This window comes from Ovis aries, chromosome 15 (genome assembly GCF_016772045.2).
Source record: "Ovis aries strain OAR_USU_Benz2616 breed Rambouillet chromosome 15, ARS-UI_Ramb_v3.0, whole genome shotgun sequence".
Lineage (NCBI taxonomy): Eukaryota > Metazoa > Chordata > Mammalia > Artiodactyla > Bovidae > Ovis > Ovis aries.
In genome coordinates, this window is record NC_056068.1 from 46816145 (window position 1) to 46832376 (window position 16232).

The 16232-nt window shown below is 38.6% G+C and overlaps 1 protein-coding gene across 1 annotated transcript; it reads right to left on the reverse strand.

Annotated features, from left to right (window-relative positions):
* Positions 1–1850: 1850 nt before the first annotated feature.
* LOC101114304 (olfactory receptor 56A3-like) lies at positions 1851–2810 on the reverse strand. Its single transcript, XM_004016629.4, has one exon. The coding sequence runs from the start codon at positions 2808–2810 to the stop codon at positions 1851–1853; it is 960 nt and encodes a 319-aa protein (XP_004016678.2).
* Between the last annotated feature and the right edge of the window lie 13422 nt (positions 2811–16232).

The window sequence follows — 16232 nt, forward strand, 5'->3', positions numbered from 1 at the left end:
ACATGAAAAGATGCTCAACATCACTCATTATCAGAGAAATGCAAATCAAAACCACAATGAGGTACCATTTCATGCCAGGCAGAATGGCTGTGATCGAAAAGTCTACAAGCAATAAATGCTGGAGAGGGTGTGGAGAAAAGGGAACCCTCTTACACTGTTGGTGGGAATGCAAACTAGTACAGCCACTATGGAGAACAGTGTGGAGATTCCTTAAAAAACTGTTAACAGAACTGCCTTATGACCCAACAATCCCACTTCTGGGCATACACACCAAGGAAACCAGAACTTAAAGAGACACGTGTACCCCAAATGTTCATCGCAGCACTGTTTATAATAGCCAGGACATGGAAGCAACCTAGATGTCCATCAGCAGACGAATGGATAAGAAAGCTGTGGTACATATACACAATGGAGTATTACTCAGCCATTAAAAAGAATATATTTGAATCAGTTCTAATGAGGTGGATGAAACTGGAGCCGATTATACAGAGTGAAGTAAGTCAGAAAGAAAAACACCAATATGGTATACTAACACATATATATGGAATTTAGGATGATGGTAATGATAACCCTGTATGTGAGACAGCAAAAGAGACACAGATGTATAAAACAGTCTCTTGGACTCTGTGGGAGAGGGAGAGGGTGGGATGATTTGGGAGAATGGCATTGAAACATGTATAATATCATATATGAAATGAATCGCTAGTCCAGGTTCGATGCATGATACAGGATGCTTGGGGCTAGTGCACAGAGATGACCCAGAGGGATGGTATGGGGAGGGGAGGTGGGAGGGGGGTTCAGGATGGGGAACACGTGTATACTTGTGGCGGATTCATGTTGATGTATGGCAAAAGCAATACAATATTGTAAAGTAAAAAAAAAAAAAAATACAATAGCCACTGCTGCCAGAGCAGAGTGACTTAAGGTGAATCAAGAACAAACATTAAGGGTTAGATAACACCAGACTTGGTACAATTTGTTTTTTTCCTTAGTGGATACTATTTTAAATATTGTGGTCAAGGAAACTGAATGGACCTGAGGGAAAGACCTATGTGGACAGAGCAACAAAATGTAAGAAGTCCCAAAGGCAGGATGTAGTTTATGTTTTTGAGAAAGTGCCTGGGAGGCAATTTAGATGGTGTGGATTAAAAGAGGACATCACGGAGGTAAATGAATTCCACCTAGAGAAATAAATGTCTCTCTCTTCTGGGCTACCAAAGTGCCTTATTCATGTGTTTCAATAAAACTCTTGTGACATTGCAGTACAATTAATTTTACATATTTTTGTCTTTCTCAGTAGGTCATGTTCTTTCAAATAACAGACCGAGATTTATTTAGTTAGTTTTCCATTTTCTAATACTATGTTGAATATAAAATAATTTGTACAAATATTTTTGAATGCCTAAAGAAAAATGTTAAAATGTAACAGCTATTTTAAACACTTTTAAGCAGTTGCTTTTTAATTTTATATTTACTCTTTCAAAGTCAAAGAACAGTCTTTAAAAGCTATTTTGCTTTGGCCACACATTTTTAAGTGAGCATAGATTTTTTTCATCTCTGCTAGTTCTACTTGGGAGATAATTAGAAGCAGACAAGTAGGTCAAATTAGAGGTTGAATTCATGACCCCAGGTCTTGCTAGCATGATGAGAGATTATACATCTTTATCCTTTGTCTCTGCCAGGATACTATGGAATGATAAGAACTAGGATGTGACTGAGTAAGAGGAAACTGCACAGTTTATATCATTAGGCAAGAACAGGAAGAAGATTAGAACTTTATTTCTACATTCCAGTCCTTGCTTTTCAATTGTGATTTTCAGTATTCTTCATGGAGAGCAGCAAGAACATAATTACTTTCTGCTGTCACTACCCTTCCTCAATAATTTCCAAATCCCCTGCTTAATTTCCTGAGTTCTAACACCATAGACAATGGGGTTGAGAGCTGCAGGAATGACATGATGGAGGACATTAAGTAAGACAGGAACGTCAGGTGAAACCTTTTCCTTGGCCAAATGGGTAAAAACCAAAACCAGCAGGATGGTGCTGAAGAAGAGGATAAGGATAAAGTGAGAGCCACAGGTGCTCAGAGCTTTAGCGGCTGCCCCTTTTGTATTGAGTCTAAGGACAGCTCGGAGGATGAAGATATAGGAGAGGAAGATGAGGATGAGGTCAGAGCCCAGCAGAGTCCAGGCTAAAATTAACTGGTAGATTTTGTTAAGCGTGATGTTGCCACAAGAGAGCTTGGACATGGAGAGGTTGGCACAGATACAGTTCTCAATTATATTTCTTCCACAATAATGGAGCCGCGCAGAGAGGATGGGAATAGGTGCAGTAAGAAATGTGTTTCGGGCCAAGATGAAAACAAGAGCTCTTGCCACAAATTGGTCTGTGATGATGGATGGGTAGTGCAGAGGCTTGCAGATGGCCACGTAGCGATCATAGGCCATGACTAAGAAGGTGCATGATTCCATGGGCAGGAAGTTATTCATGATGAACATTTGGAGGAAGCAGGCAGAAAAGCTGATGGGCCTGAGATCAAACCAGAAGATGGCCAGGACCTTGGGGATGACAGTGAGGCAGAGCGCCATGTCCAGCAGGGAGAGCAGGCTGAGCAGGTAGTACATGGGCTCATGCAGAGAGGCCTCCAGCCGGATGGTGATCAGGAGGGTGGCGTTGGCCCCCATGGCCAGGAGAAAGAGGAGGCTAAGGGGCAGGGACAGCCAGTGCTGCCAGCTGGGGGACCTGACAAAACAGTTCAGGAGGAACTCAGAGACTTCAGTAGAGAGGGAGCTGTTGCTATAAGGGAGCATTGGCAGTGACTTCAGGGAGGAAGATGTCTTTAGGCAGCTGAAGAAGAGAGAAGGTGTTAATTCTACCACAGACTCTCACGAGTGTGGATTTAGCTTATAAGATCCTTGAAGATATGGACACAAGCCACCTCTGCCACTCTCATTCCTTGTGTCTAGAACATTTTTGACACACAGAAGTGGCTAAAAACATTTTCATTGAATATATAAACAAATGCTTCCATGTGTATAAATGCATTCTAAAGTGTAGATGGCATCCACAATCAAGTTTTTAAGGGAGTGAAAATTGAGAGTATGCAGAGGTATGATAGACTGTGTACATAGAGCAACTCCCTGATGAAAATTAATAGAAACATTTTAAATATTATGTCTAAGTCAAATCAATGCCCATCATCCATACCCACACCCATATCCTTACTTATACCTATACCCATAAATACTTGTGTTTATATGTGTCTTCAAATGCCTTGAATGGATCCTTGAACAGACAGAAGAGAAAGGTTTATCAGATTAAGGACCGAGTGAAATTCAGACATGGAAATGAAACATCAATGCTGGCTTTCAACCTGCGGACACTGGTGGCATTTCATGAACATCAGCACCAGTTTTCTTACTTAATGGAGCTCAGGGACAGAAGATAAAATCCAGGTTCAAGCAGGGTGGGAATCTATTATGTGATCTCCCATACGGTAGGACTTTACAACACTACATCCTGAATGGTGTTGTACACTAGAAATAAATCCCACCTTCATCTCCATTCCTCATCTGCACTGGGAACTTCTAAGGAAATAAACTACTTCAAATCTCATTACTTGGGAAAAATCTTCCCTGTAAATTCTGATGTACAAGCTGGTCCTATGTGACTTTGCATCCTGAGTTCACACCAGCTCTTTGGCTCAAAAGATACTTAAAGTTATTCTGGATTATGGGCAGTGGCATCAGAAAACAACAGGATCAAATCAAAATCCTTTTTGAGGAACAAATTTTTTCCTCAAAGAATTTCAATATAGACTTCTGAAGAAATTGTTTGCAGTAAAAAATTATTGAAAAGAAAAAAGATTAGGAGTAAAACCCTAGAAAACAATAGATCATAGAATTCAACCTACAAAATCTTGAGATATTTGATATTAATATTGAACCATTTTTTCCAATGGCTTTTAAAAAAAGAAATGAGAGATAGTCTTGAAAATATAAGCAAAGATAATGTTTAAAATAGGAATCAGTTATATCTCCTAGAAATAAAAATATAATAATTAAAATAAAAAATTTAAGGGATAAGCTTAATAGCATATAAGCCACAATTTGAAACATAATTAGTGAACTAGAAGATGGGGCTTCCCTTGTAGCTCAGTCAGTAAAGGATCCGCCTGCAATGCAGGAATCTGCCTGCAATACAGGAGACCTAGGTTCAATTCCTGGGTCTGGAAGACCCCATGGAGAAGAAAATGGCAGCCCACTCCAGGATTCTTGCCTAGAAAATCCCATGGACAGAGGAACCTGGTGGGCTACAGTCCATGGGGTTGGAAAATGCTGAAGAAAGTGTAAGAGGAATTGAGGATAGAGTAAGAAGGTCTACAGATAAAATCCAAGTTCCAGATTGAAGAAAAGAGAAAAAGGGATAGAGGCTTTGAGCCTTTCAGAAATGATGAAATATATCAATAACCAGAACCAAGAGGTCCACTAAATCAAACGGGATTTAAAAAATACACCTAGATATATCAAGATGTAAATAAATGTAGACACCTTGATAACATGGTCTAACTTCCAACACCAGAGATGAAAAGATGATCATAATGGTGAGTATGACTATTTTAACAAGAAGAACCCATGAGTGTCATACCGCTAGAACTGGAAGTCCATCTTCCGAGTTGCACATTAACTCGAAGCTTCTTAGCCTCTATTTTGAAGAGTATCTCTTCTCTACAGTGCCCTCATGCCTCTCCTCCTTAACTCTCTGTGTTCATATCATTCATTCCTGTTTTCCCCCTATTGTTAGGTTACATTGCATAGGTTAATAAGACTTCATTGTTCATTTTGTTGTTTCAACAAGCCTGTAGACAGCTTGGAGCAGCAACTGTGATCTCTTAAGCCATTACACCAGGGACCCTTCTTAATGATTTGTCCTGTAAGATTATTGCTCTTGGTCTACAGAGCCACACCTGTGCAGAGACTTTTATCAATATCATTTTGGGGTACTAAATTAAAGTATATAGAAGGTATAGGGATTTTCATTAATATTAAAAAAGTATTGGGTCTGTTGTCACATTTTTTCAAAGGGACCTGAGTGAAGCAAGAAAGAGGGATAAGGAGTAATAAATAATAATTATGAGAGTGAGAAGAGCATTGAGTGGAAATGGTACTCTAAGCTTGCTTCCCCTGGGGATCTATGTGGGTCTGGAGAAAGCTGTGCATGGTGAAGTGACTCTAGTCCAAATGATTGGAAGAGAGAGAGAGAAGAAGAAGTGGGGGAGAACAGAAACATATGTGCCCAAAAATATAGATGGTGGAGAGAAGATGCAAAAAGAGAATTCTGAAATTACAACAAAATAGATTGGATTGAGAAGAAAGAAGACAAAGGGAGTCAGAGAAATGAGGGAGAGACAGAAAGTGGATCAGGTATTTTATGAAATGAGAAAGGCAGTAAAAGGCAAACGAGTGAAGATTCCGAAGTAATGATAGTCAAGGGAGTGTGATAGGAAATGCTTCTTCCCTTTCAAATCTGCATTCTCCCTCGTGTTCTCAGAAGAATTCAACCAAGGATTGCCAAGCTCTCGCCAACATGATACTCTGGTGCAAATTCATGAACTCCCACAAGGACCAAACCTCTCCCCAGCACGCACAGACTCTGGGCTCAGCTTCGGCATGATCATCTTCATCTGGCTCCGTGCCACTTCTCTTTCTCATGTCCCTTCAAGGCCTGTCCTCAAATGCCTTTCCTAAAACCTACAGGTCTTCCAACTGCAAACCCAGTTTTATTACCAGTGCAGTCCCTGCTCTAGTGATCTCTGCCAGGGAGGGAGAATTTGTCTCTGTCTGGCTGTTCTACACTCTGGCTTTCAGAAAGGAGAGTTTGTACTTGAGTTTTTACTTCCCCAGGGAAATACTGCCTTGCTGGCCCTTCAGAGAATCAAGAGCCCAGCATCTTCTTATCCCATTGGGAGAAAGATTTACTCTCAGTTCTTCAAGATCTGTTTTCCCTAGGCAGAGTCAATAATGCCCCCAAAGCATAGCAAGAGTCTCAGAGTTAATTTTACCGGACCAGTTAAATGGATAAAATGGGATACTTAGGAAATAAAGGCATGATTAATTTTAGAACTCAGAACTCTAGGGCTAGAAGGGTCAAGGCAAATAGCTTTGATATCAATGAGTATCAAGTTCTGATTTTTCAGAAATGTATTGATAAAAATATATTTTTCATCAAAAAATCTTTTTCTTTTTCAGAAATGTATATTCCAACAATACAAGAGAAGACTCACACATGGACATAACCAGATGGTCAATACCAAAGTCAGATTGATTATATTATTTGCAGCCAAAGATGGAGATATCTTCTGTCTATAGAGTTAGCAAAAACAAGATGGGGAGCTGTCTGTAGTGCAGATCATGAACTCCTTATTGAAAAATTCAGACCTATATTGAAGAAAGTAGGGAAAAACAAAGAACATTCAAGTGTGACCTAAATCAAATCCCTTATGATTATGCAGTAGAAGTGACAAATAGATTCAAGGGATTAGATCTGATAGACAGAGTGCCTGAAGAACTATGGGTGGAGGTTCATGACATTGTACAGGAGTCAGTGATCAAGACCATCTCCAAGAAAAAGAAATGCAAAAAGGCAAAATGGTTGTCTGAAGAGACCTCACAAATACCTGAGAAAAGAAGAGAAGTGAAAGGCAAAGGAGAAAAGGAAAGATATACCCATTTGAATGCAGAGTTCCAAAGAATAGCAAGGAGAGAAAAGAAAGCCTTCCTCAGTGATCAATGAAAAGAAATTGGAAAACAATAGAATGGGAAAGACTAGAGATCTCTTCAAGAAAGTTAGAGATACTAAGAGAACATTCCACGCAAGATGGGCACAATTAAGGACAGAAATGGTATGGACCTAACAGAAGCAGAAGATATTAAGAAGAGGTGGCAAGAATACACGGAAAAACTATACAAAAAAGATCTTCACGACACAGATAACCATGATGGTGTGATCACTCACCTAGGGCCAGACATCCTGGAATGTGAAGTCAAGTGGGCCTTAGGAAGCATCACTACAAACAAAGCTAGTGGAGGAGATAGAATTCCAATTTCTGTATTTCAAATCCTAAAAGATGATGCTGTGAAAGTGCTGCACTCAATATGCCAGCAAATGTGGAAAACTCAGCAGTGGCCACAGGACTGGAAAAGATCAGTTTTCATTCCAATCCCAAAGAAGGGAAATTCCAAAGAATGTTCATACTACCACACAATTGTACTCATCTCACATGCTAGCAAAGTAATGTCTCAATTCTCCAAGCCAGGCTTCAACAGTAAGTGAATTATAACTTCCAGATGTTTAAGTTAGCTTTAGAAAAAACAGAGGAACCAGAGATCAAGTTGCCAACATTTGTTGGGTCATCAAAAATGCAAGAGAATTCCAGAAAAACATGTACTTCTGCTTTATTGACTATGCCAAAGCCTTTGACTGTGTGGATCACAACAAATTGTGGAAAATTCTTAAAGAGATGAGAATTCCAGACCACCTTACTTACCTCCTGGGAAATCTGTATGCAGGTGAGGAAGCAACAGTTAGAACCAAAAATGAAAAATGAACTGCTTCCGAATCAGGAAAGGAGTACTTCAAGGCTGTATATTGTCATTCTGCTTATTTAACTTATATGCAGAATACATCATGCGAAATGCCAGGCTGGATGAAGCACAAGTTGGAATCAAGATTGCCAAGAGAAATATCAATAACCTCATATATGTAGATGACACTACCCTTATGGCCGAAAGCGAGGAAGAACTAAAGAGCCTCTTGATGAAAATGAAAGAGGAGAGTGAGAAGTTGGCTTAAAGCTCAACATTCAGAAAACTAAGATCATGGCATCCGGCCCCATCACTTAATGGCCAATAGATGGGGGAAACAGTGGAAACAGTGGCCGATTTTATTTTGGGGGGCTCCAAAATCACTGCAGATGGTGATTGCAGCCATGAAATTAAAAGATGCTTGCTTCTTGGAAGAAAAACTACGACCAACCTAGATAGCATATTAAAAAGAAGAGACATTACTTTGCTGACAAAGGTCCATCTAGTCAAAGCTATGATTTTTCCAGTAGTCATGTATGGATGTGAGAGTTGGACTATAAAGAAAGCTGAGCACCGAAGAATTGATGCTTTTGAACTGTGGTGTTGGAGAAGACTCTTGAGAGTCCCTTGGACTGCAAGGAGACCCAACCAGTCAATCCTAAAGGAAATCAGTCCTGAATATTCGTTGGAAGGACTGATGCTGAAGTTGACACTCCAATACTTCAGCCACCTGATGTGAAGAACTGACTCATTTGAAAAGACCCTGATGCTAGGCAAGATTGAAGGCAAGAGGAGAAGGGGATGACAGAGGATGAGATGGTTGGATGGCATCACCGACTCTATGGACATGAGTTTGAACAAGTTCCAGGAGTTGGTGAAGGACAGCAAAGCCTTGAATGCTGCCATCCATGGGGTAGCAAAGAGTTGGACACAACTTAGCAACTGAACTGAATTTCAATAAAAATATGCCTTGTGCTTAAATTTAATCCTGTGTGTTTCTATGTTGACAGTTTCTAGTGACTGTAAAACACTCAGATCCACTCCCTAATCTTTTCATGTGTGTGACCAATAGTTCTACTTGAGTGAAGTTTTCAAGAAGCCCTACGCTTGCGACACTTTGAATGTAAAAAAGATAATTTCTTTATCTGATTTCTTACTTAGCAATATACTGCAATTAGTATGTGGCTGTTCAAAAGGATGGTTCATCTTCTGTTACTGAATTTTTCTAACTGGCTCCTGTTCCTGTGACCAAGTGTCCTGGGCTGAAGTTTAGATAGAAGAAAATTCATTTTCCAGCTCTTTCATGTGACAAGTTCCTTAAATTATCTATCTCATATTCCTAATTTGCATACTTGTTGTGAGGAATAAATGTGAGCATGTTAGGAGCACTTGACTGTTTTTACACTGTCATTGTTATTACTACTACTATAAAATTTGGCTCCCTAGTATCTTTCCTATTGGAAAGCCATTAGTCAACATAAAACTTGAAATAATCACTGCTTCTTACCTTGGAGCCTCTTCCAAAGAATTGTCTATATCAGAATCAGTTTGATCTTAGATTTGTGCCTACCATTTGGAGCACTTTTACTTACACTTGTTGCTTTGTGCTTATTTTCTTTTTTGTAGTTTTATTTGCTCATAGCATCTTAATAAACAGTGGTATCACCAGAAGTTACATGTGCTTCTGACTGTAAGGCAGGGTCATCACTTCTGAATTACCACCTATCTCTTGGAGCTTACCTTCTCATGCACCACCTCTTCCAGTCAATTTTTACAAGTTATACAGGTAGCTTTTAAAGTTGGACATTCCCAAATCTGTTCACATCTTTTCATTTGATTGATAACCAAGATATACTTAATTTAATAATATTTAGGTGACATATGGCTCCTTTTTATCCTGTTAGATTGTTAGGAGTGAGAGCACTTTTCATGCCAATAACTCTCTATCAAAGTCAGTTCCAGGAAAACAAATGACCACTTGCATTTCCAAAACTATTTTGTAATCATCATGTCCTTCACTTAAGACTCTTTCTTACATAAATTGCAGTTTATGTGATTTTAAAACATTTATTATTGGCACTCATAAAAGTAAGGTTAATTTAGTATTTTTTGAGAGTTTTTGGATATCATTTCTTGACATCTGGAAATTGCAAGATGTCAAACCAATCTTGCTAAGGACCAGTGAGTTAAAAAGCTAACAGAGGGATTTCCCTTTAAAGAAATGCCTTGCATAATTGGCAAGCTGTTCCTTTTTAGACCTTTTCCACTGGAGATTCTTACTTGCTATATAACATCAGAAAGACACTAAGAGGCTCAGTTTTATTATTTGTTAAGAAGGGGCAAAGAACGCCAGTCTATGTCTGACGCAGGATACAGCATGCTTGGGGCTGGTGTATGGGGATGACCCACAGAGATGTTATGGGGAGGGAGGTGGGAGGGGGGTTCATGTTTGGGAATGCATGCAAGAATTAAAGATTTTAAAATTTAAAAATAAAAAAAATAAAAAAATAAAAATAAAATAAAAATAAAAAAAAATAAAAAAAAATAAAAAATTAAAAAATTAAAAATAAAAAAATAAAAAAAAAGAAGGGGCAAAGAAGAGGTGGCATAAATAATGGCTCCTTCTACCATCATCGTTGTTCAGTTGCTAAGTCGTGTCCAACTGTGGGACAGCATGAACTGCAGCAGACCAGGCTTCTCTGTCCTTCACTGTCTCCTGGAGTTTGCTACCGACATTACTTGAACACTTTTTAAACTTAACTAGCATTTTTTTTCTCTTTTTTATCTTCATAAGAACACTATGAAATAGGTTATATGACCTGACCCATTAAATACTAATAGTCAAAGGGGCTAAGTAAATTGCTCAACATTGAAAAACTATAGCTGGAAAAGACAAGGCTAGAAAGCAGATCAATGAATTCAGACCAGAGCTCTCTCCAGATTAGATTCCAAACCAGAAGCAAGTCATCATGGAAAAAAATCCAAGAAAGGGCAGAGCTCCATTATCTGTAGGTACTTATACATAAACCACACAGGATAAATAGTATTGGTTTTTGAATCTATTTTATTTAAAAATGTATACACGTTTGTATGCACACTTGCATGCTAAGTTGCTTCAGCACTGTCCAACTTTTTGCGACCCTACTGACAGGAGCCCACCAGGTTCATGGGATTCTCCAGGCAAGAATACTGGAGTGGGTTGCCATGCCCTCCTCCAGAGGATCTTCCTGACCCAGGGATCAAACCTCTTTCTCTTATGTCTCCTGCTTTGGCAGGTGGATTCTTTACTACTAGTGCCACCTGGGAAGCCATATACATGTGTACATCCCCTTAAACATTTAGGAGATAATTGTTATAAAACTAAACACATAATATTAGAGTTATAGAGCTGGTACAATTTGAGAGTCACTCACCTAAGACTCAAATAACAGAATTTAATAACAGTAAAATTTAGGTGGGCTTCCCAGGTGGTTCAGTGGGGAGACCCAGGAGATGGGGGTTCCATCCCTGGGTTGGGAAAATACTCTGGAGGAGGAAATGGCAACCCACTCCAGTATTCTTGCCTGAAAAATCCCATGGACAGAGAAGCCTGGTGGGCTACTGTTCATAGAATCACAAAGAGTCAGACATGATTGAGCATGCACCCAAGATTTAGCCTTCCCTGAGGTATATGTGAAAGTCACGCAGTCGTGTCTGACTCTTTGTGACCCCATGGACTATATAGTCCATGGAATTCGCCAGGCCAGAATACTGGAGTAGGTAGTCTTTCTCTTCTCTAGGGGATCTTCCCAACCCAGGGATCGAGCCCAGGTCTCCCGCATTGCAGGTGGATTCTTTACCAGCTGAGCCACAGGGAAGCCCAAGAAGACTGGAGTGAGTAGCCTATCTCTTCTCCAGGGGATCATCCAGACCCAGGAATCAAACCAGGGTCTTCTGCACGGCAGGTGAATTCTTTACCAACTGAGATATCAGGGAAGCCCAAATAATACAAGTCACATGTGTGTTAGTCTTTCAGTCGTGTCTGACTCTTTGTGACCCCATGGACTGCAGCCCGCCAGGCTCCTCTGTCCATGGGATTTCCCAGGCAAGAATACTGGAGTGGGTTGCCATTCCCTTCTCAAGGGATCTTCCCAACCCAGGAATCAAACCTGGATCTCCTGCACTGCAGGCAGATTCTTTACCATTTGAGCCACCAAGGAAGCCCCCTTGAGGTATATGGAGGGCACAAATTACACTAGCTAAGCCTTCTGCTGTGTGGCACTCCAAAGAGTTTTAATGTATGTTCTGATTTTCAAACAATTAACTTGACTATATTTTATTAGTTTTGGTTATACATTCATTATTTAATTAAAACTATTTGAATATAATATATGTATTAGGCAAAGTGCTGAGCATTGGTGATAAAGGAATAAATGCAAATTGGTGGTGAATCAGTTTCTTGGATCAAGAAACAGAGGTACAGCTCCAAATTGATGCGATGAGTTTAATGATATATGGGAACTGTAGAAACTGGTATCTATGCATGCACATTTTAAGTAAGACATTATTCTTAGATTGAAATCTTTGAGTCAATGAGTTTTTTTGGAAGATATTCTTTAAGTAATAAAGAAAAAGATTAGCTATGATGTGAACATATTTGGATCTTAAAATTGATTTTACTTTTGAGAAATGTATTATTCTTGATTAAAATATTGAACATGCTTTTTTTTTTAGTTTTTTATTTTTTAAATTTTAAAATCTTTAATTCTTACATGCATTCCCAAACATGAACCCCCCTCCCACCTCCCTCCCCTTAACATCTTTCTGGGTCATCCCCATGCACCAGCCCCAAGCATGCTGCATCCTGCGTCAGACATAGACTGGCGATTCAATTCACATGATAGTATACATGTTAGAATGTCATTCTCCCAAATCATCCCACCCTCTCCCTCTCCCTCTGAGTCTAAAAGTCCGTTATACACATCTGTGTCTCTTTCCCTGTCTTGCATACAGGGTCATCATTGCCATCTTCCTAAATTCCATATATATGTGTTAGTATACTGTATTGGTGTTTTTCTTTCTGGCTTACTTCACTCTGTATAATCGGCTCCAGTTTCATCCATCTCATCAGAACTGATTCAAATGAATTCTTTTTAACGGCTGAGTAATACTCCATTGTGTATATGTGCCACAGCTTTCTTATCCATTCATCTGCTGATGGACATCTAGGTTGTTTCCATGTCCTGGCTATTATAAACAGTGCTGCAATGAACATTGGGGTACATGTGTCTCTTTCCATTCTGGTTTCCTCGGTGTGTATGCCCAGCAGTGGGATTGCTGGGTCATAAGGTAGTTCTATTTGCAATTTTTAAGGAATCTCCACACTGTTCTCCATAGTGGCTGTACTAGTTTGCATTCCCACCAACAGTGTAGGAGGGTTCCCTTTTCTCCACATCCTCTCCAGCAATTATTGCTTGCAGATTTTTGGATCGCAGCCATTCTGACTGGTGTGAAGTGGTACCTCATTGTGGTTTTGATTTGCATTTCTCTAATAATGAGTGAAGTTGAGCATCTTTTCATGTGTTTGTTAGCCATCTGTATGTCTTCTTTGGAGAAATGTCTATTTAGTTCTTTGGCCCATTTTTTGATTGGGTCGTTTATTTTTCTGGAATTGAGCTGCATAAGTTGCTTGTATATTTTTGAGATTAGTTGTTTGTCAGTTGCTTCATTTGCTATTATTTTCTCCCATTCAGAAGGCTGTCTTTTCACCTTGCTTATATTTTCCTTTGTTGTGCAGAAGCTTTTAATTTTAATTAGATCCCATTTGTTTATTTTTGCTTTTATTTCCAGAATTCTGGGAGGTGGATCATAGAGGATCCTGCTGTGATTTATGTTGGAGAGTGTTTTGCCTATGTTCTCCTCTAGGAGTTTTGTAGTTTCTGATCTTACATTTAGATCTTTAATCCATTTTGAGTTTATTTTTGTGTGCGGTGTTAGAAAGTGATCTAGTTTCATTCTTTTACAAGTGGTTGACCAGTTTTCCCAGCACCACTTGTTAAAGAGATTGTCTTTACTCCATTGTATATTCTTGCCTCCTTTGTCAAAGATAAGGTGTCCGTATGTGTGTGGATTTATCTCTGGGCTTTCTATTTTGTTCCATTGATCTATATGTCTGTCTTTTGTGCCAGTACCATACTGTCTTGATGACTGTGGCTTTGTAGTAGAGCCTGAAGTCAGGCAAGTTGATTCCTCCCGTTCCATTCTTCTTTCTCAAGATTGCTTTGGCTATTCGAGGTTTTTTGTATTTCCATACAAATCTTGAAATTATTTGTTCTAGTTCTGTGAAAAATGTGGCTGGTAGCTTGATAGGGATTGCATTGAATTTGTAAATTGCTTTGGGTAGTATACTCATTTTCACTATATTGATTCTTCCGATCCATGAACATGGTATATTTCTCCATCTATTAGTGTCCTCTTTGATTTCTTTCATCAGTGTTTTATAGTTTTCTATATATAGGTCTTTAGTTTCTTTAGGTAGATATATTCCTAAGTATTTTATTCTTTTCGTTGCAATGGTGAATGGAATTGTTTCCTTAATTTCTTTTCTACTTTCTCATTATTCGTGTATAGGAATGCAAGGGATTTCTGTGTGTTGATTTTATATCCTGCAACTTTACTATATTCATTGATTAGCTCTAGTAATTTTCTGGTGGAGTCTTTAGGGTTTTCCATGTAGAGGATCATGTCATCTGCAAACAGTGAGAGTTTTACTTCTTCTTTTCCAATTTGGATTCCTTTTATTTCTTTTTCTGCTCTGATTGCTGTGGCCAAAACTTCCAGAACTATGTTGAATAGTAGCGGTGAAAGTGGACACCCTTGTCTTGTTCCTGACTTTAGGGAAATGCTTTCAATTTTTCACCATTGAGGATAATGTTTGCTGTGGGTTTGTCGTAGATGGCTTTTATTATGTTGAGGTATGTTCCTTCTATTCTTGCTTTCTGGAGAGTTTTTATCATAAATGGATGTTGAATTTTGTCAAAGGCCTTCTCTGCATCTATTGAGATAATCATATGGTTTTTATTTTTCAATTTGTTAATGTGGTGAATTACATTGATTGATTTGCGGATATTGAAGAATCCTTGCATCCCTGGGATAAAGCCCACTTGGTCATGGTGTATGATCTTTTTAATGTGTTGTTGGATTCTGATTGCTAGAATTTTGTTGAGGATTTTTGCATCTATGTTCATCAGAGATATTGGCCTATAGTTTTCTTTTTTGTGACATCTTTGTCAGGTTTTGGTATTAGGGTGATGGTGGCCTCATAGAATGAGTTTGGAAGTTTACCTCCTCTGCAATTTTCTGGAAGAGTTTGAGGAGGATAGGTGTTAGCTCTTCTCGAAATTTTTGGTAGAATTCAGCTGTGAAGCCGTCTGGACCTGGGCTTTTGTTTGCTGGAAGATTTCTGATTACAGTATCAATTTCCGTGCTTGTGATGGGTCTGTTAAGATTTTCTATTTCTTCCTGGTTCAGTTTTGGAAAATTGTACTTTTCTAAGAATTCGTCCATTTCTTCCACGTTGTCCATTTTATTGGCATACAACTGCTGATAGTAGTCTCTTATGATCCTTTGTATTTCTGTGTTGTCTGTTGTGATCTCTCCATTTTCATTTCTAATTTTATTGATTTGATTTTTCTCTTTGCTTCTTGATGAGTCTGGCTAATGGTTTGTCAATTTTATTTATCCTTTCAAAGAACCAGCTTTTGGCTTTGTTGACTTTTGCTATGGTCTCTTTTGTTTCTTTTGCATTTATTTCTGCCCTAATTTTTAAGATTTCTTTCCTTCTACTCACTCTGGGGTTCTCCAACTCTTCCTTTTCTAGTTGCTTTAGTTGTAGAGTTAGGTTATTTATTTGACTTTTTTCTAGTTTCTTGAGGTATGCCTGTATTGCTATGAACTTTCCTCTTAGCACTGCTTTTATAGTGTCCCACAGGTTTTGGGTTGTTGTGTTTTCATTTTCATTCGTTTCTATGCATATTTTGATTTCTTTTTTGATTTCTTCTGTGATTTGTTGGTTATTCAGCAGTGTGTTGTTCAATCTCCATATGTTGGAATTTTTAATAGTTTTTCTCCTGTAATTGAGATCTAATCTTAATGCATTATGGTCAGAAAAGATGCTTGGAATGATTTCGATTTTTTGAATTTATCAAGTTTAGATTTATGGCCCAGGATGTGATCTATCCTGGAGAAGGTTCCATGAGCACTTGAAAAAAAGGTGAAATTCATTGTTTTGGGGTGAAATGTCCTATAGATATCAATTAGGTCTAACTGGTCTAATGTATCATTTAAAGTTTGCGTTTCTTTGTTAATTTTCTGTTTAGTTGATCTGTCCATAGGTGTGAGTGGGGTATTAAAGTCTCCCACTATTATTGTGTTATTGTTGATTTCCCCTTTCATACTTGTTAGCATTTGTCTTACATATTGTGGTGCTCCTATATTGGGTGCATATATATTTATAATTGTTATATCTTCTTCTTGGATTGTTCCTTTGATCATTATGTAGTGGCCTTCTTTGTCTCTTTTCACAGCCTTTGTTTTAAAGTCTATTTTATCGGATATGAGTATTGCCACTCCTGCTTTCTTTTGGTCTCTATTTGCGTGGTATATCTTTTC